Below are 26124 nucleotides of genomic sequence, written 5' to 3' on the forward strand. Positions count from 1 at the left end.
GTTGAGAGAGGTGAAGTTGCTTTCTCCTGTGCTAATCCCTCTCCATTTAGTGGTAACACTGGAGTCCCGTCTTCTATGCTCCCATCTCCCAAGTTCTTTTCCCTTTTGGGAAAGTAAATTGTTTGGTGTGGTAAATAGATTTATATCCTTTTTTAAAAAATTTGTATCCTAGGGATCCCTGGGTGGCGCAGCGGTTTGGCGCCTGCCTTTGGCCCAGGGCGCGATCCTGGAGACTCGGGATCGAATCCCACGTCGGGCTCCTGGTTCATGGAGCCTGCTTCTCCCTCTGCCTGTGTCTCTGCCCCTCTCTCTCTCTCTGTGTGACTATCATAAATAAATAAAAATTTATAAAAAAAAAAATCACTCTTAAAAAAAAATTTGTATCCTATATACATATACATCTAAGTGTATATTATGTATATATGTGTACTTATATGTATTCTAAAACATTTTTGACTCAAGAATTTTTTTTTAAAAAGATTTTGTTTATTCACGAGTAGACACAGAGAGGCAGAGACACAGGCAGAGGGAGAAGCAGGCTCCCTGCAGGGAGCCTGATGTGGGACTCAATCCCAGGACCCCAGGATCATGACCCAAGCCAGACGCAGACCTTCAACCACGGAGCCACCCAGGTGCCCCTTAACTTCAAAAATTGTTATTAAAAGTTGTCATGACTTATTTTTACTGTGCTTCCAGGTATAGTATATTGAGCTATTTGATTTTTCCTTTAACTTTTTAGTGAAACTGGTTGTTAAGCCAACAAAGTAAAAAAAATGAAATTCACCCATAACAAACAGTGCGGTACTTTCTTTGTTGACGTATGGTGTGTACATACCTCCCACAGAACATTTTCCCTTTCATTAGCCAGTGTTCTTCCCACGCTTGGACATATCTCTCCTCCCATCAGACTCCTGAAAACATGTGGGGATTAACACCAGTCTTAAGGGAAGTCTGTATTGTATGTGAGGGAGGGAGACAGATTATTTTTATTTTTTTTATAGATATTTAAAAAGGATTTTATTTATTTATTCATGAGAGACACAGAGAGAGAGAGGGAGGCAGAGACACAGGCAGAGGGAGAAGCAGGCTCCCTGTGGGAATCTGATGTGGGACTCTGTCCCAGGACCCCAGGATCATGACCTGAGCCAAGGGCAAGACACTCAACCACTGAGCCACCCAGGTGTCCCTGAGACAGTTTAATTTCACCTGTGGAAGCCCTTTGCAGACACTTTAGTGAGTTGAAATAGTTTCATTAGCTATGTTATTTAGCATTATATTAAAAGGATCCTTTCTATTAAAGATAGGACTGCAAATATAAATTGGTAAATTTTGTGTTTAGATGTCTGAAAATATAGTTCTGAATGTTTTCCAGATTTCAGGTCAGCATCTTTGTTGGCATGTAATGGATAATCACTCGCTTAGTATTTATTAAATGTCACCTCCAGGAATAATGGTTTGCAGGGTCATGATTTATGAGCATGTTGAAATCCTAAACATACATTGTGCTAACGTAATTTTTTTCTTGAACTTTTTAAATGATAAAACAGTGCATTCAGTTCTAGGCAGCTGGCAAATCTTAAATGTCAAAGAAAGAAAGGATAAAACATTTGCTTTTGAAATAGAGAGTCCTTGTTTTTTGAAAGCATTTTACCCATGTATGCAGTTATTGAAATAAAATATTTGTACTTGGCAGACTTCACCAAATGTCACAGCTCAGATCTCTCTTTGGTTAGAGACATTGGAGTAAGTCCTTCTGTTAAGTAGGCAATTAATCTTCAAAGAAATGTAGAGAATGTAGTTGGTAATTACTAGATGGAAATTATGATGTTCTTTTTGTAACAAATTGCTCTTTAAAGGAGACTATTTGTATTTTATATTGGTTGTCATAGGGCTTTGTTTAAATTTGCGTCTGGATTGTAGCTTTTTAGTCCAAATTTAGCTATTGTTCACAAAGTTAGCTGTTGTTCACAGTGGAAAGGAGAGTTAACACATTAATTGTGGTTCTGATTGTATTTAATTACCAAGGCTAATGTTTTGACTCTTCCAAAATCTGTATTTCCACATAAAAACTGGTATATTTCATCAATGTCAGGACAGGCATTTTATGCATATTTGAACACCACTGACGAAAACAGGTTGTGTTATATAATGGGTGCCTTTATAATTGATAATATTTTTACATTCTTAGTGCCACATAAAATGACACTGTGCCTTAAATTGGATGAAAATCGGCATAATGTAAGCTCTTCTTCAAGTTTTGAACTTAATTTTAAAACACAGGTTGTTTATCCTGTATGTGTATGCATGAGTCTGCCCATCTCCTTTTGCTTACTGTTGGCCTGAGATCAAGGCTGGATTTTTACTTGTTAAATTTGGAGAGATCTATAGCCAGAAATAATGAGAAAATTTGCTACACTTAATTAAGGAAACTCCAGCCTGGATATGTTGAGGGGTTTGTCTGAATTTACAAAGCTTGAAAGCTAATTAGTTACTAGCAGGGCCATCCACAGAACCCAATCTAATTCAGTCCTCATTTTTCCCAACATTTTATCTTTGTTATTTTAAGATGATGCTTGTGAGATCGTTGCTGTGCATTACAGAGTGACCAGAACATAGATAGTTAATGAGGAGCTTCTCACATGACCTAGCATCAGGCCAGCTCCTGTGTCTCCACTGGCTGAGGCTCACTTGGTCACCTGAGGACCTGTTGGTAGAGCTTGTCACTTTGCATGTTCCCCGAATGGACTGGCAGTACTTTTCCTATAAGAGAACAAGTCCAGATGGTTAAGGTTCATGTCCTTCCGTTTTGTCCCCGATCATTTCCTAGTGTGCATAGTGTGCAGTGATGCAGCATAGTGCCAATATTTCATATTGCTTGAACACTTTCATGGTAGCATAAAATCGTGTGAATATATGTTCACACGATTTTAAGAATCCTGTGCAAAGGCCCTGTGATGGCAGTGGGTGGCCTTGAGGTGGGAGCATGGTGCATTTCAGGAAATAGACTAAGGCCATGTATTTGGAGCAGAGCAGGGCGTGGGCAGGGCAAGAAACACCCTCTTGGAGCATCTTCTTACTGACCTTTGCCCTTGTTCTGAGAACCAAGGGAGTCTTCTGGAGGCTTTTTCTTTTCATTGATCAGATTTGCCTTTAAAAAGATCATTCCTGGGCGGGATCCCTGGGTGGCGCAGTGGTTTGGCGCCTGCCTTTGGCCGAGGGCGCGATCCTGGAGACCCAGGATCGAATCCCACATCGGGCTCCCGGTGCATGGAGCCTGCTTCTCCCTCTGCCTGTGTCTCTGCCTCTGCCTCTCTCTCTCTGTGACTATCATAAATAAATAAAAAAATTTAAAAAAAAAAAAAAAAAAAAAAAAAAGATCATTCCTGGGGATCCCTGGGTGGCTCAGCAGTTTAGGGCTTGCCTTCGGCCCAGGGCGTGATCCTCGGGGACCAGGGATTGAGTCCTGCATGGGGCTCCCTGCATGGAGCCTGCTTCTCCCTCTGCCTGTGTCTCTGCCTCTCTCTCTCTCTCTCTCTGTGTCTCATAAATAAGTAACATATTTTAAAAGATATAATAAAAAGATCATTCCTGAAGACTGGATTTTGTGTGTATTGGGGTGAAGGGTATGTTAAAAGAGGATTGCTTACTGTTTGCTGGAGAACTGTTCCCATGGGTTGATTGGGGTGAGAGCCTGAGTGGATGGGAGGAAAGAAGATGGGGGCAGCATGCAGAGACAGTTTATTGTTCAAGGATGAAGCAGAACCCATTTTTTACTCTCATCCTACTCCCAGGTCCCTGGAAACCTCTCTGTTCTCTTACCTTCACTTGTATCACCTCCCAAGCAACCTGGGTCCCGGGGTCATCTTTTCCTTGGGTGTCAATGAGTACTTCCTCTTGGATGCCTCCTTGTTGTCTCACACACTGTCTCCAGGTCACTGGGTCAGAAATCCACTTCTCTTCCCTTTTTTTTTTTTTTTTTAAGATTTTATTTATTTATTCATGAGACACACACACACAGAGAGGCAGAGACACAGGCAGAGAGAGAAGCAGGCTCCACGCAGGGAGCCTGACGTGGGACTCAATCCTGGGTCTCCAGGATCAGGCCCTGGGCTGAAGGCGGCGCTAAGCCGCTGAGCCACCCAGGCTGCCCAGAAATCCACTTCTCTTCCATGCTCTAAACACTTGCTTTGCCCTAAGTTATTGGTGGCTTAGTTATTGGTGCTTTTTTGGTTATTGGTCATTTCTGACTCCTGCCTCCCAACCTGCCGTACAAACTGTCCAGAGTCTGTGACCATCCAGAGACTTGGGCTTTAGTGATTTACCTTTTTTTTCTTGGATTTATTCTGTGCTTTCTTTTCTGTCCCTGCCTCCTGTCTTTTCACTGCGCTGTTACTACTACTTCGTGTTTCAATTAGAAATGTGCACAAGCTGAGCACACAGAGGGAGAGGGAGAAGCAGACTTCCCACTGAGCAGGGAGCCTGGCGTGGGGCTCAGTACAGGACCCTGGGATCGTGACTTGAGTGGAAGGCTGACTTGAGCGGAAGGCAGACGCTTAACTGAGCCACCAGGTGTCCCAGGAGCGGTTATTTAAATGGAATGTGTGAAACACGGAGCAGAGCGCTTTGCTGTTACTGGGTGTCCTGGGCTGCCTGTTTGCTGCTCACAAATTGATCTCCCAGGCTCCAGTGTTTTGGCCACATCCTTTCGTTTTTGTCCTATCAGTTGTCTCCTTCTAAGCCCCTTCATTTTCCTTCCTTGCTTACAGTGTAGTGGACCTCCTTAAAGTCTCAGGCCAGGCCCCAAATCGAATCCCACCCTTCATGCCCTCGCTGTTGGCTCTCACAAGCCTTCCTAGTAAGGAACTTAGGTCCTAGTAAGGAACTTAGGTCCCAGCCACTTTGGAAGGCTACATGTTGTCTCAAAACCCTGTTGTGACTTTGCTTTTGTGGTTTTTGAATCAGAGGGCCCATTTCTCCTTCCTTTTTCTAATTGTTTAAAACAATGAGCCAAAACTTTATTACATATTAGTAGGAATATTATATGTGTGTTTATATGTGTATGTGTAAATAGTGTGTATATGTGTCTGTAGAAATAGGCCCATGTATGTATCTCACAAGCTGTTTATTATCACAAGGGGTAGGTAGCATCAGGTCAGCTCTACCATCTATTAGACATGTTACATTGTCAGGAAATAAAGTCTCTAAATTTGGTTTGTGTACATCTGTTAAATGGAGTAGCATTTAAATGATTGGTCCTTGTTCCTGCCCTTTGTAAAGTCCTGGACCTGAACTTTTTTTTTTTTTTTTTAAAGATTTTTGTTTATTTATGAGAAAGGCAGAGACACAGGCAGAGGGAGAAGCAGGAGCCATGCAGGGAGCCCTATGTAGGACTTGATCCTGGGACCCCAGGACCATGACCGGAGCCACAGAGCCACTCCAGGTACCCCTGGGCCTGAACTTAATTATATCCCAAGTAGGGCAATTCTTGGAGAAGAACTGAGATAACTTACCCAGATTCTTTGCTTTCTGATGGAATTTAAAGAATTAAGATATATGGCCAGTTAGGATTAGGGAAAAAAGAATTAGCATTTGGTGAATGGCAAGCCCTTTATGTATGCTGTGTCATTTAATCCTTTGGACCCCCATGAGATAAGTAGGTATTTTACAGAGGAGAAAATTGAGGACTTAGGATGGTTGTTGTTTGCCTAAGATATAAAGCTTGTTAGGCTCTCGTAGCTATTAGGCTCTCCAGCAAACACCAATGGCTGAGCAACAGTGTGTGCTTTAGCTTTTGTCAGCTGTGGTTTCTTTTCTCAACACCGATTATCCTCCAGACCATAGACTATTTTACCGTAGACAGTTTGGAAAAATAGTTTTACTTCAGTGTATATGTTCATCCTAGTATTTGTATTCTTTCCTTTTCCCTCCTGGACAGTATTTCTATGGTAAACATCATTGCAGCCATAAAACTATTTGGCTTTCTGTTGTGTTTATTTTGTTAGGGTTATGAAGTGTATTATGTGTATGCATTGTATTTAAACTCTACAGAAAGCAAATGTTTGTGTAGTAGAATAGGAAAGAAATGAAGGGGATCCCTGGGTGGCTCAGTGGTTTAGCGCCTGCCTTTGGCCCAGGGTGTGATCCTGGAGTCCCGGGATCGAGTCCCACACAGGCTCCCTGCATGAAGCCTGCTTCTCCCTCTGCCTGTGTCTCTGCCCACCCCCCTGTGTGTCTCTCATGAATAAATAAATAAAATCTTTAAAAAAAAAAAAAGGAAAGAAATGAAATTTATGGCAGATAAAGGCATATTCTTTTAAGATTTATTTATCTAAGAAAGGAGAGAGCACATGTGTGAGCAAGGGGTAGGGCAGAGGGATAGAAAGAGAGAAAAAAATCCTCAAGCAGACTCCCTGCTGAGCAGGGAACCCCACTTGGGGCTGGATCTCTTGACCCTGAGATCTTGACCTGAATCAAAATCAAGAGTCAGTTGCTTAACTGAGCCATCCAGATGGCCTGATAAATGCATATTATTTTTTTTCTTTTTAAAAGATTTATTATATATTTGAGAAAGAATGACGTTTACGCACATACATGGGCTGGGGGTGAAGGCTCAAGAGAGAGAATCTCAAGCAGACCCCTGCTGAGCATGGAGCCTGAGAGGGAGGGCTCAGTCTCATGACCCTGAGATCATGATCTGAGCTGAAATCAAAAGCCGAATGTTTAACTGGCTGAGCCACCCTCCTGCCCCTGGATAAATGCATGTTCTTAATATATTATCACTTTTATATATCTGGAGTACCTACATAGTTAAAAATCAAAGATTTTGGGACATGTGGGTAGCTCAGTGGTTGAGTGTCTGCTTTTGGTTCAGGTTGTGATCCTGGGGTCCTGGGATCAAGTCCTGCATCGGGTTCCTCGCAGGGAGCCTGCTTCTCCCTCTGCCTATGTCTCTGCCTATGTCTCTGCCCCCCTCTCTCTCTCTCTCTCTTGAATAAATAAATCAAGGATTTTGGTTCTTTGAGTTAAGTGGTGGTAGTGGTGGGAATAATGTCAACAGCAACAGCTAATGTTTGTTGAGCTCTTACCATTTGTGTGTGTGGTTACATATATATATAAAATATCATATGCTTGTTTCTAATTGCTTTATTTGTATTAGCTTTTTATTTTTTATTTTTTATTTTTTATTTTTTAAATTTTATTTATTTATGATAGGCACACAGTGAGAGAGAGAGAAGCAGAGACATAGGCAGAGGGAGAAGCAGGCTCCACGCACCGGGAGCCCGACATGAGATTCGATCCCGGGTCTCCAGGATCGCGCCCCGGGCCAAAGGCAGGCGCCAAACCGCTGCGCCACCCAGGGATCCCTGTATTAGCTTTTTAAAACCTCCCAGTAGACCTCAGAGATTAGGTGGTTTTGTTATCTCTATTTTATGGATGAGGATATTGAGGCCCAGAGAGGTTAGGAAACTTACCCAAGGTAAGTAGCTGGGATGCATACTGTACTGTCCCAGCAGTTCTGAACCTGAGTTAATTCAAATTTGCATTGTTAGCCACTTAAATACATTATTGAAATGTCTCTCCATTAACATTATCATCTCCTTTCCTGGGATCAGAACTCAGTGTGTTTTTTAGGGGAATTGGTAACAGATTATCTTCAAAGTAAAAATGGCTAGACCTAGTGGAGCTCTCTGTAAATCACTGGAAGTACTGGCTTATCCTCCAGGAACTCAGGCAGCCCTTCTAACTGTGTTTTTAACAATAATACTTTTAAAATTCAGGAATGAAAATATTACAAATTCAGGAAGGTGCTTTAATTGTGTAAGATCATGGAGATGGAAAATTTCATATGTTTAAAATGCTGCCTGGTGCATGGACATTGCTTTGGGTTACAGCAGATAAGGAACATTTAAAAGGTTTGGCAGGAGTAGGTAAAGCAAACATCTTTTCTATTTAGCAAGCAGTAATCCTGGATTACAAAATTGTATTTTGCAGGAAGGAAGTTCAAGCTGATAGAGATACACTGTTTTTATAAGTTTGAGGAAATTTTTATTGGCTAAGAAATAATTCTCTGGATGCTGTGTCATAAGTTTTCATGCCTTTATGTTGAAGTCAGTATTTTTACCCTCCTTCTGGTTTTTTTTTTTTTTTTTTTTTTTTTTTAGTTCTGAAAAGGACATGGATGAAAATGAAAGCAACCAATCTCTGATGACAAGCAGCCAATATCCTAAAGAAGCAGTAAGGAAACGCCAGAATTCAGCACGGAGTTCTGTGGGAAGTGATTCTTCTAGGCTTTCCAGGAAAAGTTTCAAACTAGATTACAGACTAGAGGAAGATGTGACCAAATCAAAGAGAGGAAAGGATGGCAGATTTGTTAACCCGTGGCCAACTTGGAAGGATCTCTCCATCCCAAATGTTCTCCGATGGCTGATAATGGAAAAAAATCACAGTGGTGTTCCAAGCTCCAAAGAGGTAGCGTTTGGTTTTCTTGGGGGGTCTGTGTTTACTCTGTTAGTACCTCATTTTGCGGTGAATTATGACACTCAAGTTAGTTAATTGAGCCCCCTTTATTTTTTTTAATTAAATTGAAATTTTAAAAAGATTTATTTATTTATTTGGATTTATTTATTTAACAGAGAATGAGAGAGAGAACACAAGCAGGGGGAGAAGCAGGCTCCCCACTGAGCAGGGAGCCTTACGTGGGGCTCGATCCCAGGACCCTGAGATCATGACCTGAGCCCAAGGCAGATGCCCAATCCACTAAACCACCCAGGTGCCTGAGCCCCCTTTATATCATAAGGCATAGGGCTAGGATCTGGGGAGAAAAAGTGAATATGGTGCCCTTGGATTCATATTTAGCAACAAAGCACACTTATGAATAACCAGCTTTGATCTGATGGCAGCCAGAGGTAGGAATAGAGCGTTTTGAAATATAGGAGAGGAAGCAATTGATTCTAACTGGCAGGGCCGAGATGGCTTCCCAGAGGAGGTGATACGATATTTGAGCTGGGCCTAGAAAGATAAAACGTATTTTGGCAGTGTTTTTCAGGTGGGTGATGGCATAGACAAGGTCAAGGAGGGGAGAAAGTGCATGACACTTACCATAAAGTAGGAACCTGATACGTGTTTGGAATATGAATTAAGGCTTTAAGCAATAAAGTTAAGACATTGCCCAGAGTGCTTGGTGTTCCCCCCCACCCCCATCCTTGGATAAAGTTGCTAAAGCTGTACAAGAAATTTTCAGATAACCCTGCCAGACCTTTGAAAATTGGCAATAGGTCATTGACCTTTACATAGGTGAGTATTACCTAGGATGCAACTTATTAATATTTGGCATGCAGTTTATTTTTTTTAATTTTTAATTAATTATTTTATTTATTTATTCATGAGAGATACAGAGAGAGGCAGAGACACAGGTAGAGGGAGAAGCAGGCTCTATGCAGGGAGCCTGACGTGGGACTTGATCCCGTGTCTCCAGGATCACACCCTGGGCTGAAGGCAGATGCTAAACTGCTGAGCCACCCAGGGATCCCATGGCATGCAGTTTATTAGATCGATGTGATTACATTTGTCAGGGGGTAGGTGGCTCCCAATTCAATTTTTTCTTCTGTCCTTTCTCCTTTCCTAATTTCTTTTCTATTCTCTACCGTCTATCTCCTTTGGCCTCTTTTTTTACCAGGCCCTATCCTGTCAGGCTTTGTGGAGAGTGAGGAGAGAGGGAACTTGATGTTGGGAGTGGGCAATAGGATAAAAGAGTGCAGGCATCCTTGATGGTTTGATCTGCAGGGGGGAAGGCAATAGGAGGTGGTGGTGGTGGTGGTGGTGGTGGTGGGTGGTGGTGGATCATCCTTTACCTTGGTGTGTCTTTTTTTTTTTTTTTTTTAAGGGTATGGGATTAAAAAGCCCCTGATATTATCACTTTGATGCTAAGGAATGTTCACACTATTAATCATAGTTAACAGAATTGATTAATGGGAATAAAACTTTTCCAATACCTTGTTAGAATGAGGCAGGCCATTAATAGATAAAACCTAAAAAAAAAAAAAAAAAAAAAAAAAAACCTAAAAAAATTTGATAAAACCTTACTACATGTTTCAACTTTGAGGATGGGAGGAACAAGAACCCTCCCCCCACCTTGTTTTTTCCTTCTGGAGAACGCCTGTGAACCTGAAAGTGAAGTGTAGTGGGTAGGGCTGGAGGCCAAGATGGATAGTCTACTTGTTTGGGGTAAATTTCTCCCTGTTTTTGTTTTTTTTTAACTATTTTATTTATTTATTCATGAGAGACACACACAGAGAGAGGCAGAGGCACAAGCAGAGGGAGAAGCAGGCTACATGCAGGGAGCCCCATGCAGTACTCAATCCCGGGTCCCCCAGGATCACGCCCTGGGCCGAAGGCGGCTCTAAACTGCTGAGCCACCCAGGCTGCCCTCTCCCTGGTTTTTGAGCCACAGCTTCTAAAACTGCAGAAGTAAGCAATGGTAACTTTAGTTTTGTTTCTTTTCACATGGGAATCGAGTGATCACATGAGGGCAGAAATACATCTGTGCATCCTAAGGATTTGGAGATATTCTGAAAAGTGCATTGAACCTCTGAGAGCTTGCCAGGCTAGTAGTTCTGAAGCTCTTTTCAACCCTGGCTCCTTTTGAGAATCTGATGAAAGCTGTGGACCTTCTGCGAACATAAGCACATTTGCCTTTTACGATAATTTCAGTGAGTTCAAGGGCCTCTCAACCCCTTCCAGTTGACTCATTCATTCACTCATTCATTCAGTTAGTATTGAGCACCTGCCTTGTGCCAGGCACACAGTTCTAAGTGGTAGAGATAGAGCCATGAACGCAGAAGAAAGACACCGTGGCATTCTTAGATCTTTTGTTTAGTAGAAGAGAGAAACAAACAAATGGGTAAAATATGTGATCTCTTAAAACATGACTAGTGCTTTGGAAGAATGATAAAGCAGAGAAGGAAATTAGGTGATGAAGGTGGGAGCTTCATTCTTTAATGAAGTGTAAACTTTTATTTATTTTTTAAGGGCAAGAAGTTTTATTTTTATTTTATTTTTTTTAAAAGATTCATTTATTTTTGAGAGCAGACTCCACACTGAGTGTGAGCCCCATGTGGGCCTCCATTTCATGACCCATGAGATCATGACCTGAGCTGAAACCAACCTGAGCGTCAACCGACTGTGCCACCCAGGTGCCAGGCAGATTTTTAAAGTTGAAGTTTACTTGACATGTAATATTAGTTTGAGGTGTATGACCTAGTGATCTGACAGTTACACACGTTACTCAGGCTCACCACGATAAATGTAGTCACCCACTATCTCTGCACAAAATTATACGATATTATTGATGATATTCCCCATACTATACTTTTCAGTTCTGTGACTTAACTTATTTTATTTTAATTTTTTTGGGTGCGGGGAGTGTCAGAGGGAGAGAATCTCAAGCAGGCTCTACGCCACCCAGCGTGGAGCCAGACATGGGCTCAGTCCCAAGACCCTGAGATCACAACCTGAGCTGAAATCAAGAGTCAGATGCTCAACTGACTGAGCCACTCAGGTGCCCCCCCAACCCTGTGACTTAATTTATTTTACAACTAGAAGTTTACCTATCAATCCCCTTCATCCATTTCACCCATTCTCCTACACACCTCCCCTTTGGCAACTTCCAGTTTGTTCTCTGTATGTGTGAGTCTGTTTCTTTTTTAAATTTACTTTTTTTTTAGATTTCTACATATAGGTGAAATCATATGACATTATCTTTCTCTGTCCAACTTATTTCACATAGGGTAATATCCTCAAGGTTCATCCATGTTTTCACAAATGGCTCATTCTTTTCACAAAAAAGCTCATTCTTTTTTATGGCAGAGTAATATTCCATGGTGTATACATACCAATCTCCTTCATCTATTCATCTTTTTTTTTTTTTTAAGCCAGAGTTTATTCCTATTTAAAACTGTCCAAGAGTCTTTAAAATGTCCATATCCAGAAGGATTTCCAGGTTTAAGATGGCATCACAGTCAGGTGGTGGCTGCTGGTTCCTCTGTTTCTAAAGCCTCAGAAGGATTCTTTGAAAATTTTTCTTGTATGGAAAGTTGATGTCTGGTTTGCTTCATACATCAATTTGGTGAGGAAGAGAAACACAATGTCAGTAACGGTCATTGTCATTGCAAGAGAAAAAGATGTATGACCTGAGAACAGAGCCATCCAAGCATTGCCAAGTAACAATATCACTATTTGCAGCATAGAACAAATAGAAGCATATGCAGAATCTACTTGAAAACCCTTCTTTTTTTTAAAAAAAAAATTTATTTATTCATGAGAGACACAGACTGAGAGAGAGAGAGAGGCAGAGACACAGGTAGGTAGAGGGAGAAGCAGGCTCCATGCAGGGAGCCCGATGTGGGACTCGATCCCGGGACTCTAGGATCACACCCTGGACCGAAGGCAGTTGCTAAACTGCTGAGCCACCCAGGGATCCCTGAAAACCCTTCTTGAGTTAATTTTTGAAATCACGTCCTCTGATTAGTAGCTCCAGAAGCTGAGGTCAGGATGTATCTTAGCTGGTATTAAATGCAATTCTTTCACAGCAGAAACCAGCAAACACCCTTCGATGAGATTATCCATTCATCTATTGATGAGACACTTAGGTTGCTTCTGTATCTTGCCTATTGTAAATATAGTTGACCTTTGAATACAGATAAGATATAATATGTGCTCAGCTGTTTATGTTATCAGTAAGACTTCTGCTTAACATCAGGCTATTACTAATTAAACTTTAGGACTGTCAAAAATAACGTGGGTTTTTTTTTTTTTTTAAAGATTTTTATTTATTTATTCATGAGAGACACAGAGAGAGGCAGAGACACAGAAGGAGAAGCAGGCTCCATGCAGGGAGCCTGATGTGGGACTCGATCCCGGGTCTCCAGGGTCACACCCTGGGCCAAAGGTGGTGCTAAAACCACTGAGCCACCCAGGCTGCCCAACACGTGGGTTTTTGACCGTGCAGGGGTCACTTTATTCAAGCGCCAATTCCAATACTGCAGTAAATATAGGCGTGCACATGTATCTTTTTAAAGTGTTTTCATTTTCTTCAGATAAATACTCAGAAGTAGAATTACTGGGTTATAGGATATTTCTGTTTTTTTTTTTTTAATTTTTTAGGGAACTCTCTACTATTTCCCACTGTGGTTGCACCAGTTTATAATCCTACCAGCAGTGCATGAGTTACCTTTCCTCCATATCCTTACCAGTGCTTGTTTTTGTCTTTTTGATACTAGCCATTCTAACCAGGGTAAAGTGATGGATCTTATTTGTGGTTTTGATTTGCATTTCTCTGATGATGAATGATGTTGAGTATCTTTTTATGTGTCTGTTGGTCATCTGCATGTTTTCTTTGGAAAAATGGTTATTCAGGTCCCCTGCCCATTTTTAAATTGGATTATTTGTTTTTTTTTGCTATTGGGTTGTATGGATTTTTTATTTTTTATTATTTTTTTAAGATTTTAAAATTTATTTATCCATGAGAGAGGCAGAGACACAGGCAGAAAGAGAAGCAGGCTCCTTGCAGGGAGCCTGATGCAGGACTCGATCCCAGGACTCTGGGATCACGACCTGAGCTGAAGGCAGATGCTCAACTGCTGAGTCACCCAGGTGTCTCTCTTTATGTATTTTGGATGTTAACCCCTCATCAGGTAGTGATCATTTGCAAAGATCTTCTGTTCAGCAGGTTGCCTTTTTATTTTGTTGATTGTTTACTTTGCAATGCAAAAGCCTTTTAGTTTCATGTAGTCCCAATTGATTTAGTCTTGGAAGATTGTATGTTTCTAGGAATATATCCATTTCTTCTAGGTTGTCTAATTTGTTGGCATGAAATTTTTTGGTAGTAGACTCATATCCTTTGTATTTCAGTAGTGTCTGTTTTAACTTCTCTTTCATTTTTTTTTTTGAGTCCTCTTTTTTTATTAATTCTGGCTCAGAATTTGTCAGTTTGCTTATTTTTCACAATTTTCTTCTAGTTATGACTTCTTTCCACTTAAAGAATTCCCTTTAACATTTCTTGGAAGACTGATTTAGTGGTGATGAACTCCTTCAACTTGTCTGTCTTGTAAACTCCATTCTCTCCTTTCATTCTGAATGATTACCTTGCAGGGTATAGTATTCTTAGTCGTAGGGTTTTTTTCCTTTCAACTCTTGGAATATATGGTGCCACTCTCTTCTGGTCTGCAAAGTTTCTGAAAAATCATCTTATAGTCTTATGGCTTTACCTTGTATGTAACTGTTTGCTTTTACATTGTTGCTTTTAATATTCTCTATCTTTAATTTTTGCAATTTTAACTGTATGTGTCTTGGTGTGGAACTCCTTTTTTTCATCTTGTTTGGGGCTCTCTGTGCCTCATGGACTTGGATGTCTCTTTATTTCCGTAGGTTAGGAAAGTTTTCAGTTATTATTTCTTGAAATAAGTTTTCTGCCTCTTTCTGTCTTCTTCTGGGACCCCCTGTAATGCAAGTGTTATTACACTTGATGTTGTTACTTTTATTTCATGTTCACTTAGTTGCTTCCCATGACCCTGTCTTCCAGATTGTTGATCCATTCCTCTATATTCTTTAATCTGCTCTTGGCCCTCTAGTGTATTTTTTGAGTTACTGTATTTTTCAGCTCTGACTTGTTCTTTTTTTTAATATTTTTATCTCTTTGTTAAAGTTCTCAGTCTATCCATTCTCCTCTCTAGTCCAGTGAACATCTTTATGACCATTACTTTGAACTCTTTATCAGGTAGATTGTTTATTAGCATTTATTTTGCCTTTTTCTGGGATTTTGACTTATCATTTGGATTATATTCTTCTGTCTCTGCATTTTTGTCTGCCTCTCTGTGTTTGTGTCTTTTCTAGTAAGTGGCTCAGCTGTGTCTCCTGGTCTTGAAAGTAGCGGCCTTATGTAGAAGGTGTTCTGTGGTCCCCAGTAGTTGCAGTAACCCCTGGTCACCAGAATCAGGCACTCCAGAGTGTTTCCTGTATGGGCTGTATATGCCCTCCTGTTGTGGTGGGGCTGCTGTGGCTCTGCATGCACTGGTCAGTGGGGTCAGCCCTCAGCCTTTCTGTCTTCAGAGACTGGCTATGACTGTTGTGGGTGCATTGGTGGGCAGGGTTTGCCCCCTACACACTGACTGAGAGGCCTTGCTGTAGCCACTAGGGGCACGTGACTGCATGGAATTAGCAACCCCCTTCTGAGGGAAATGCTTTGGAGGGATGGTGGTTCAACCCCACTGGGTTGAGGGGAGGCTGGTCTTGGCTGAGGCTGCCCACAGGTGTGGAAGGGTGATAGTGTCTTTGGAGGGGTGATGGTCCCAACTGGGTCTGCCCATAGGTGTGGGACAGCAGTAGTGACTCTAGATGTATGGCTGGGTCTGATTGAGGCTACCTGCTGGTGTGGTTGGATGGGATCAGCATGGATGTGTTAGATGGGGTGGGTCTGCAGGGGAACAGATCTGTGGGGCAAGCAGTGCTGACAAGGTAGATGGAGAGGATCAGATTTGTTTCCACAAGTGTCTGGCTTACTAGGCTGAAAGAAGGCAAGAAACATGGCACCCAGCAGCACCTCCATTCCCAGAGAAAGCTCCTACAGATCCTTGCTTCTCTGGCATATGTCCTAAAGTTAGTCAGCAAATCTGGCACTTTTCAAATTGCTGCTTCCATGGTGCATTGGGTGGCGTGATACAGTGTACCAGCCCTTTAAAAGTACAGACTTAGTTTCCTCTATCTCTGGCTGTCTTGGAGTTAAGCCCTGCTGCTTTTCAGAGTTCTCAGAGCTAGGCCTCTGATTTTCAAGGCCAGACGTGGAGACTCATCTTCCTGGTGCAGATCCCCAGGGCTGGGGGTGCCTGATTTGAAGCTTGACCCCTACTTCTCAAGGAGTGGCTTCTTGCCTGTGATCTCTCCCTTTTGTGGGTTGCTGCCATGCCAGGATTTTGGTTCCTTCTGGGTCTCTTCCTCTCCTGCCCTTCTTGATGTGGCCTTTTCTTTGTCCTTTGCTGTGGGAAATCTGCTCTGCCGGTCTCAGGCTATTTTCAGAGTGAATTGCATTATATGTAGTTGTTGCCTTTGTGTATTTATGGGAGGAGGTGATCCTTAGATACTTTTATTCTGCTATCTTCTTTAGCCTTTTTTTTTTTTTTAAGATTTTATTTCTTCATGAGAGACACAGAGAGAGGCAGAGACACAGAGAAGCAGGCTCCTTGGGGGAGCCCAATGTGGGACTCCTCCCTGGGACTCTGGGATTACACCCTGGGCTGAAGGCAGATGCTCAACTGCTGAGCCACCCAGGCATCACTAGCCTTTTTTTTTTTTTTTTAATAGAAAATGTCAAAGGAGGGGCACCTGGGTGGCTCAGTCAGTTAAGCATCTGACTCTTGATTTCATCTTGGGTCATGGTCTCAGGGTCATGGAATCGTACCCCATATGAGGCTCTGTGCTGAGTATGGAGCCTGCTTGAGATTCTCTCTCCCTATCCTCTGCCCGTCCCTGCACCCCTCCCACTGCCTATGCTCTTTCTCAAAAAAAAAAAAAAAAAAAAAAAATTTTAAAGGACGTCTCAGTATGCACCACTTACATTCAGCTTCCTGTAACAGGAGAGAGAAGACATCTTTATCTTATTCCAATACATTTATTAGTTCTTTTTAAAATTTTAAAGATTTTATTTATTCATGAGACACACAGAGAGAGGGAGAGAAAGAGAGAGAGAGAGAGGGTGAGACACAGGTGGAGGGAGAAGCAGGCTCCATATAGGGAGCCCGATGTGAGACTCGATCCCGGGTCTCCAGGATCACACCCTGGGCCGAAGGCGGCATTCAACTGCTAAGCCACCCAGGGATCCCAGTTCTTTTTCTTTAAACCTGCACCGTATTTCCTCCTTGTTTCCAGTTAAAGCTAAGAACTAGGTCAAATGCATATTGACTTCTTTTATTTTCATGTGTAACTCCATATTTAATCCCTTTAAATTGCCGAAATTATTAACTTTCATCGACTCCTAGATATGTTAGAGTTCTACATTTTCCAGAAAAAAAAAAAATCATGTAGAGAACACTTACTTCAGGGATCCCTGGGTGGTGCAGCGGTTGGGCGCCTGCCTTTGGCCCAGGGCGCGATCCTGGAGACCCAGGATCGAATCCCACATCGGGCTCCTGGTGCATGGAGCCTGCTTCTCCCTCTGCCTATGTCTCTGCCTCTCTCTCTCTCTGTGTGACTATCGTAAAAAATAAAAAATAAATAAACATTAAAAAAAAAAACACTTCAGATCATTGGGTGAATTCAGAATTTATTCAGATTTCTGGAAATTGTTTTTGTTAGACATGGGGGGGGCTAAAGTTTAATAAAACTTCAAATTATTATTTTTGGAAGGAGACAGGGACAACATATACATAGGATTATAATTCCTATATATTATGCAGTTTATATCCGTATAGTAGATTATATTGATTTAGGTATGTACATAGGACAGGGTTTTAGGAGGAAGATAAAGTACAAAAGGACAGGTCTGAGTACAACGAAAATTGGTCATCAGCAGAGCTAAACAGTTTAGTTGGCTGGCCAGAAAACTGTTTCTTTCCTTGGACCGTTTGTGATATCTGCCTTGTCTGGGTCTTTATAGCAGCATGCCCGCCAGTGCCTCCCAACAGGCTTTACGTTGTTCTGATGCTGTCATGGCTTTGTTCTGTCGGAGTCGGCTCAGTGACTTTGGTTGGTGTTGTTGATCATCGTGACCAGGAGTCAGAAGAGACCATTGGAGCCCTTCAGAGAAGGAGGGAAGCAGAACCTCCTGAGGTGCCTTAGTTGGAGGAGGCTGTCCTCAGCCATCACTGCTGTGGAAGCGAGTGGGGACCAGTCAGATCCGAGTGTGAGGGAGACGTGGAGCTAAGGTAGCACATCATGGGCTGGTAGGAAGAGAGGGACACCAGGTATCTGGAAACCAGGCTCAGGTTCAGATACCTCCTTGAGGATGTGGCTTGATCTCTATCACAATCTTAAAGGTACTCGATTTTTTTTTTTTTGGTCCCTAAAGTTAAGACAGTGGAGGTCGCTAGAATTGTTTTAAGGTTCACATGATGCAAGACAGTACTTTGAGGGGATCCCTGGGTGGCTCAGTGGTTTAGTGTCTGCCTTCAGCCCAGGGTGTGATCCTGGAGTCCTGGGATCAAGTCCCGCATCGGGTTCTCTGCATGGAGTCTGCTTCTCCCTCTGCCTGTGTCTCTGCCTCTCTCTTTGTCTCTCTCATGAATAAATAAAATCTTAAAAAATAATAATAATAAAATAATGTGTTTCTTGGGACGCCTGGCTGGCTTAGTGGTTGAGCACCTGCCTTCAGCCCAGGGCCTGATCCAGGAGACCCGGGATCGAGTGCCACATCAGGCTCCCTGCAGGAGCCTGCTTCTCCCTCTGCCTGTGTCTCTGCCTCTCTCTCTGTGTCTTATGAATAAATAAATAAAATCTTAAAAAAAAACCAACAAAGTACTTTGAAAATATCACGCACTCTTCCGGTGTATAATACTTGGAAGAATAGAGTGGTTCCCTTTGAAAGAATGAAAAATAACAATTATATCTCTGCTGTGGTATGCCTAACAGGTTACTTTATTTAAAAACAACAACAACATGTACACAGTTTTTTAAAAGTCATAGTGCTAAAAGGCTTATCAAACAAATATGAGTCCTCTAACGAGCCCCTGTCACTTGTCCTTCTCTGGAGGCCACGGCTTGCTGACCTTTGTGCTGTTTCCTCAGGAGCTTGCCTTCATCTTCATTTCTCTTAATCCATTGTAATAAGAACACTTACCATGAGGTCTGTACTCCCGAATTTTTCAGTGTGCGGCACGTTACTGGTAAGCGTAGGTGCAGTGTGCAACGTACCTCCAGGGCCGCTTCGTCCTGCTTGTCTGGAACGGTGGGCCTGGTGGTAGGAGCTGCACATTGCCCTCTCGCCCCAGCCCCCTGGCTGCCGTCATTCCACTTGTTGATTCTGTGAATTTAACTGTTAGACCCCAACCTGTGGAAGGAACCATGCAGTGCTTCTGCATTCCTTGGTGTCAGGGTCAGGTTCCCTCCCGCTGTACCGCCCCCATCCCTCCCCGTGGGTCGACTTGGCCTCCCCTTTGCTGTATGCATTGCTGTGACTATCACTGGTTTTCTTTTTTTCTTTTCTTTTCTTTTCTTTTCTTTTCTTTTCTTTTCTTTTCTTTTCTTTTCTTTTCTTTTCTTTTCTTTTCTTTTCTTTTCTTTTCTTTTCTTTTCTTTTGTGATAGTCACAGAGAGAGAGAGAGAGAGAGAGGCAGAGACACAGGCAGAGGGAGAAGTAGGCTCCATGCACCGGGAGCCCGATGTGGGACTGGATCCCGGGTCTCCAGGATTGCGCCCTGGGCCAAAGGCAGGCGCTAAACCACTGCGCCACCCAGGGATCCCTATCACTGGTTTTCATTGATGAACCAAGCAATGTACCGTGGCCATGTTCCCTTTTTTTTTTTCTTTTTTTAAGATTTTATTTTATTTATTCATGAGAGACACAGAGAGAGAGGGAGGTAGAAACACAGGCAGAGGGAGAAGCAGGCTCCATGCAGGGAGCCCGACGGGGGCCTCGATCCCGGGTCTCCAGGATCAGGCCCTGGGCTGAAGGCAGGCACTAAACCACTGAGCCACCCGGGCTGCCCATGTCTTCTTTCTTACATGTCCCCCCGCCCACTGAGGTTAGCAATACCTTATTTTTTCATCTGCTTAACTTCGTATGTAATAGTAACTAATCATTCCCCTCATTCCTTTTCAACTGCTTTCCTGAGGAAAGACTCTAAGCTGGTTTCTCGGCACCGGGTTCTTTCTGGGCTGACAGCCCTCCCATTTCCCTGCATGTTTCCGTTCTGGAGTCTTCCTTCACCACCATCCTGGCCCCTTTGCTTCCTTAGTGCTGTTTACTGCACCTCACTTTTTCCTCTTTCTTGGCTGTGTTCTCATTTTGGTGGAGCACATTCCTAATCCACTTCTTGAGAAAAGCGTACGTGGAAAGTCAGTTTTCTGATAACTTAATTATCTGAAATGTCTTTATTATCATTCTTTTGGCCTTTTAAAAACTTTGGTTGACCCACAATATTGTATTGGTTTCAGGTGTGCAACATAGTGATTTGACAACCTATATCTTGTGCTACGCTCACCACAATTGTACCATCTGTCACCCTAATGCTGTCACTGCATCATTGACCATATTCCCTACATTGCATCCTTTTTTTCCTGTGACTTCTTCATTCCATAACTAGAAGCCTGAATCTCCCAGTCCCCTGCCTCCATTTTGCTCATCCTCCCAAACCCCTCCCCTCCAGCAACCATCGGCTTGTTCTCTGTAGTAGGGTCTGTTTCTGCTTTTTGTTTGTTTATTCCTTTGTTTTTTTAGATTCTACACGTAAAGAAATCATGTGATATTTGTCTTTCTCTGTCTGACTTACTTCCCTTAACATAATACCCCCGAGGTCCATTCTTGTGGTTGTGAGTGACAAGATCTCCTTCTTTTTTAGGCTGATTATACATTCTACGTTTTCTTTGTCCATTCATTTAGCAGTGAACATTTGAAATTGCTTCCATGTATTTGCTATTATAAATAATGCTGCAGTGAACATAGGGGGTACATATATCTTTTCACATTCATGTTTTCATTCTCTTTGGATACATACCCAATGGTGGAATTACTAGATTATTTGATACTTCTGTTTTTAGTTTTTTAGACACTATTTTCCCTGGTGGCTGCACCAATATACATTGCCACCAACAGTGTATGAGGATCTCCTTTTTCCATATCCTTGTTATTATTTGTTAAAGGTCTTTTTCATTTTCACTATTCTGAAAATTTGTTATTGGTCTTTTTCATTTTCACTATACCAGGTGTAGGTGATATCTCATTGTGCTTTGTTTTGCATTTCCCTGATCATTATGTTGAGGATCTTTTCATGTGTCTGCTGGAAGCTATATGTCCTTGGAAAAACATCTATTCAGGCTCCCTGCCTAATATTTTTCTTTGAATTATTTGTTTTCTTGGTATTGAGTTTTATAAGTACTTTATGTATTTTGGATACATCATTTGCAAATATCTTTCTTTTCCCATTCATTAGGTTGCCATTTCATTTTGTTGCTTGTTTCCTTCACTGTGCAAAAGCCTTTTATTTTGGTTTAGTCCCAATAGTTTAATTTTGCTTTCCTTTCCCTTGCCTGAGGAGATGCATCTAGAAAACTCTGCAAAGGCAACATGTCTAAGAGATGATTGCCTATGTTTTCTTCTAGGAGTTAAATGATTTCAGGTCTCACATTTAGGTCTTTAATCCATTTTGAATTTACTTTTTTTAAAGATTTTATTTATTCATGAGAGACACACACAGAGAGAGAGGCAGAGACACAGGCAGAGGGAGAAGCAGGCTCCTTATGGGGAGCCTGATGCAGGACTCAATCCCAGGCCCCGGGGATCACAACCTGAGCCAAAGGAAGATGCTCAACCACCGAGCCCCCCAGGTGTCCCAGTTTTCTTTTTTGTAGTATGTTTGGTTTTGGTATCAGGGTAATGCTGGCCTCATAGAATGGAAGCTTGGAAGCTTTTCTTCTTCTGTTTTTGCAGTAGTTTGAGTACGATGTTAACTCTACTTTAAATGTTTGGTAGAATTCAGGTGTGAATTCATATGGTCCTGGACTTTTGTTTGTTAGGAATTTTTTGATTACCAGTTCAGTTTTGTTACCAGTAATTGGTCTATTCAGATTTTCTATTGCTTCCTGATCAAGTTTTGGAAGATTCTACGTTTGCAGGAATTTATTTCTTCTAGGTTGTCCAATTTGTCAGCATTTAATTTTTTGTAGTAGTCTCTTGATATAATCCTTTTATTTCTTTCTTTCTTTCTTTTTTTTTTTTTTAAAGGATCCCAGGAGGGATACCTGGGTGGCTCAGCGGTTTAGCGCCTGCCTTTGGTCCAGGGCAGGATCCTGGAGACCCGGGATCGAATCCCACGTCGGGCTCCCGATGCTTGGAGCCTGCTTCTCCCTCTGCCTGTGTCTCTGCCTCTCTTTCTCTCTCTGTGTGTGACTATCATAAATAAATAAAAATTAAAAAAAAAATAAAGGATCCCGGGACTCATGGGATCACGACCCAAGTCAAAAGCAGTTGCTCAACCACTGAGCCACAAAGGTGCCCTTTTTGTTGAAATTCTCATTGAGTTCCTCTACTCTTCTTTCCAGTTCAGTGAACATCTTTAGAGTCATTATTTAGTCTTTATCAGGCATATTGCATATTTCTTTCATTTAGATCTTTTTCTGAAGTTTTATTTGAACATGTTCTTTCATTTGGAGCACATTACTGATGTCTCCCCATTTTGCTTGACGTTCTGTGTTTGTTTTTAGGAATTAGGCAAAATAGCTACTTCTAAATTTGAAGGAATGGCATTTGTATGGTTGTCCTCTGGGTAGACTATGTGTTTGGTGACTTTGGCTAGCTGGAGATGTAACTAGCATGGGCTGGGGGTTCTGGGACACTCTGTGCTGGGGTTGCCATGGGATAGTGGACTCAGGGCGCAGTGAGGTGGTAGGCTGGCTAGGAAGCCCAGACCCTGCTCCAGTCCATGCTATTAAAGGGGAATATAAACTGTGGTGCTGGGCAGCCCCTCTGACCTGGGGGAGAGTGCCAGCAGCTCCCCTACCGCTTGTCAGGGTTCTAGGGCTAGTTTTTCTGTATTCCAGTTGTTCTTTTATTTATTTATTTTTAAAGATTTTATTTATTTATTCACAAGAGACACTGAGGCAGAGACAGAGGCGAGGGAGAAGCAGGCTCCCTGTGGGGAGCCTGATGCAGGACTTGATCCCAGGACCTCGGGATCACCTCTTGGGGTCTGTCTTCTCTTATGTGGAAGCTGTTGGGTCAGCCCTCAGTTCTTCAGGAGGAATTACTCTAAATTCCTATAGTCACCATCTTGGACTGGAACCGTGTTTCTGTTCTCATTCTTACTGGTTAGTGTGGGTATAGAATTGTTGTTTGGAAACAGTTTTCCCTCAGAATTTCAGAGCATTACCTCCATGACCTTCTTTTTAGTATTGCTGTGGAGAAGTTCAAAGCCATTCTCAGTCCTTTGTGTGACCTGTATGTATTAACACTGTAGAAGCTTTGAAAATATCTTTTTTGAAATTTCTCCCGTGATGTGTTATATTTGTTGGTCATGCTCAGTGCTTTGTGGGCTCTTTAGAAAATGTGGAAAATCTGGGATACTTGGGTGGCTCCGCAGTTGAGCCTCTGCCTTTGGCTCAGAGTGTGATCCCAGGATCAGGGATCGAGTCCTGCATCAGGCTCCCTGCAGGGAGCCTGCTTCTCCCTCTGCCTGTGTGTCTGCCTCTCTCTCTGTGTCTCTCATGAATAAATAAATAATATCTTTAAAAGAAAAGAAAATGTGGAAAATCTCTTTCCTCCAGTTCTAGGAAATTTTGAGTATTTCTTTGAAATTTTCCTTTCCACATCCTTTCAGTTTTTAAAGCAACTACCAATTATAATTTGGATCATCTAGGTCAGTCTTATGTAATTTTCAATTTTTCCTGTATTTCATTGTTTTTTTTCCTTTTACATTCTGACAGATTGAGGAAATCTGTTTCATTTTCACTTTATTTTAAATTTTTAAGATTTTGTGTGTTTATTATTGAGAGAGAGAGAGAGAGAGAGTGCATGCAAGCTCAAGGGGGGTGGAGGGAGAAGCTGACTCCCCACTGAGCAAAGAGCCCAATGTGGAGCTCTGTCCCAGGACCCTGAGATCATGACTTGAGCCACTGAGCCACCCTGGTGCCCCTATTTGTTTCATTTTTAAATACTTCAGTATGTGTCTCAGAGTTTTAAGAGGTGGATGAAATGTCACAATATGAAAATGTTTTTTAAAAAATAGATTTAAAAAAACCCAACCACTTCAGTTGGTTAAATGTCTGACTTTGAATTTTGGCTCAGGCCATGATCTCACCGTCAGGCTCTGTGCGGGGTGTGGAGCCTGCTTAGGATTCTCTTTCCTTCTCCCTCTGCCTCTCCCTGCTCACTCTCTTTCTTTAAAAAAAAAAAAAAAAAAAAAAGAAGAAAGAAAAAGAAAGAACGAACGAAAGAAAGAAAAGTACGAGTGCTTTAGGATATTAGCCATGCACAGAAATAGGGCCGTGACTAAAGACAGGATAATGTCAACAGTGGCTATAATCTCTGCAGACTGATGTAATGGATGGCTACTCTTCTTATCTTTATATTTTCCTGTATTTTGCAAATATTTTATGAAGGGTATTTTATAATCAAGGAGAAGTTTAAAAATATTAAGCCATTTTGATGGATCTGGTATTCATAATACAGATAGCATGACAAAAATATAAAACATTAGCATCAATAATTGATTGCATTGGAAGTATTTGGATAATGGCTCAGTCTCTATTCAATGTTAACATAATATCATCAAAATAAATATGAAAAAGAAAAATCTCTTTTATTTATTTATTTTTTTAATTTTTTTTTTAAATTTTTATTTATTTATGATAGGAACACAGTGAGAGAGAGGCAGAGACACAGGCAGAGGGAGAAGCAGGCTCCATGCACCGGGAGCCTGACGTGGGATTCGATCCCGGATCTCCAGGATCGCGCCCTGGGCCAAAGGCAGGCGCCAAACCGCTGCGCCACCCAGGGATCCCAGAAAAATCTCTTTTAAATCTGAGTTGCAACATATACTTTCAGTTGGAAGAAAAGGCTTAACTCCAGTCTTAAAATGTGATTTTATTTATTTATTTTATTTTATTTTATTTTATTTTTTAATTTTTTTTTTTTTTTATTTATTTATGATAGTCACACGCAGAGAGAGAGAGAGAGAGGGGCAGAGACATAGGCAGAGGGAGAAGCAGGCTCCATGCACCGGGAGCCCGATGTGGGATTCGATCCCGGGTCTCCAGGATCGCGCCCTGGGCCAAAGGCAGGCGCCAAACTGCTGCGCCACCCAGGGATCCCTGATTTTATTTTTTAAAGAAAACATGATTTTAGCAGATTTGTATCAAATCTTTCTCTTCTGTCTACTACACACACATATGCTTAAAATAGTATTAATAAGAGCACAGGTTTCACTTTTTTAAAGTTAATGAAATTTATGCCATGGAAACAGTTATGGTTTAATGAAAAGATAAGGTCTTTAGAGCCAGGAAGACCTGTGAGAACTCACATACTCGGTGTGTGACCTGGGCGAGTTTCTTAGTGACACCCCCGTCCCCCCCCTCCCCTCCCCCCCGCCCCGCATCTGGGTATCTGTAAAACGGCAGTGACATCTGCTTCCATATACAGCATCTGGCAAAGAATAGTGGTTGAATGCACATTAGGATTTTTTTTCCTTTCCCCAAGCAAAGTAAACATTAACTAGTGTCCTGGTTAATTATGGGCCTAGGGATTTTCCTGTTTGCAGCTTTAAAAGAGGAAGGCCAGCCAAGAAAAGTCCTTACCTAGTAAAGAAGATGCCAAGTGCTTGGTTTCTTCAAATAAACAATTTCTCTACCTCCAATTTACATGCTTTTTAAAAATTTTATTTATTTATTTTTTAAGGATTTTATTTTATTTTATTTTATTTTTTTTTAATTTTTATTTATTTATGATAGGAACACAGTGAGAGAGAGAGAGAGGCAGAGACACAGGCAGAGGGAGAAGCAGGCTCCATGCACCGGGAGCCCGACGTGGGATTCGATCCCGGATCTCCAGGATCGCGCCCTGGGCCAAAGGCAGGCGCCAAACCGCTGCGCCACCCAGGGATCCCAAGGATTTTATTTTTTTAAGTAACCTCTGCACCCAACATGGGGCTCAAACTTACGACCTTGAGATTGAGTCACATGCTCCATTGACTGAGCCGGCCAGGCGCCCCACTACATGGTTTTTCAAACTCTGATGATCAGGATCAAAAAGACAAATATTTTTTGGAATCTCAGGTGTAGACTCTCTTTCTTTGAGTTTTATGGGACAGTGGTGTTAGGGATCAGATTCTTTCAAATAAGGTGCATTTTTGTAATCGGCTTAGAAACACAGTGTGCAGAAGGAAATATGAAGGTGTGATTGCTTAGGTTCACATGTCAGGACTTGGCCTT

At 41.9% G+C, this 26124-nt stretch overlaps 1 protein-coding gene across 6 annotated transcripts in view; it reads left to right on the plus strand.

The window, feature by feature from the left end:
• Positions 1-26124, plus strand: part of NAPEPLD (N-acyl phosphatidylethanolamine phospholipase D) — a 66759-nt gene that overhangs the window by 25802 nt on the left and 14833 nt on the right. For 5 of the 6 annotated variants that reach the window (XM_041774007.1, XM_041774010.1, XM_041774008.1 and 2 more), the window contains one exon: positions 8163-8469. In XM_041774007.1, the coding sequence (XP_041629941.1) occupies positions 8163-8469 (307 nt within the window). Of the gene's footprint in view, positions 1-5316; positions 5441-8162; positions 8470-26124 lie in introns of those variants that run through there. The other variant, XM_041774012.1, reaches the window with a different exon arrangement.

The sequence above is a fragment of the Vulpes lagopus genome, chromosome 11, assembly GCF_018345385.1.
Source record: "Vulpes lagopus strain Blue_001 chromosome 11, ASM1834538v1, whole genome shotgun sequence".
Classification (NCBI taxonomy): domain Eukaryota; kingdom Metazoa; phylum Chordata; class Mammalia; order Carnivora; family Canidae; genus Vulpes; species Vulpes lagopus.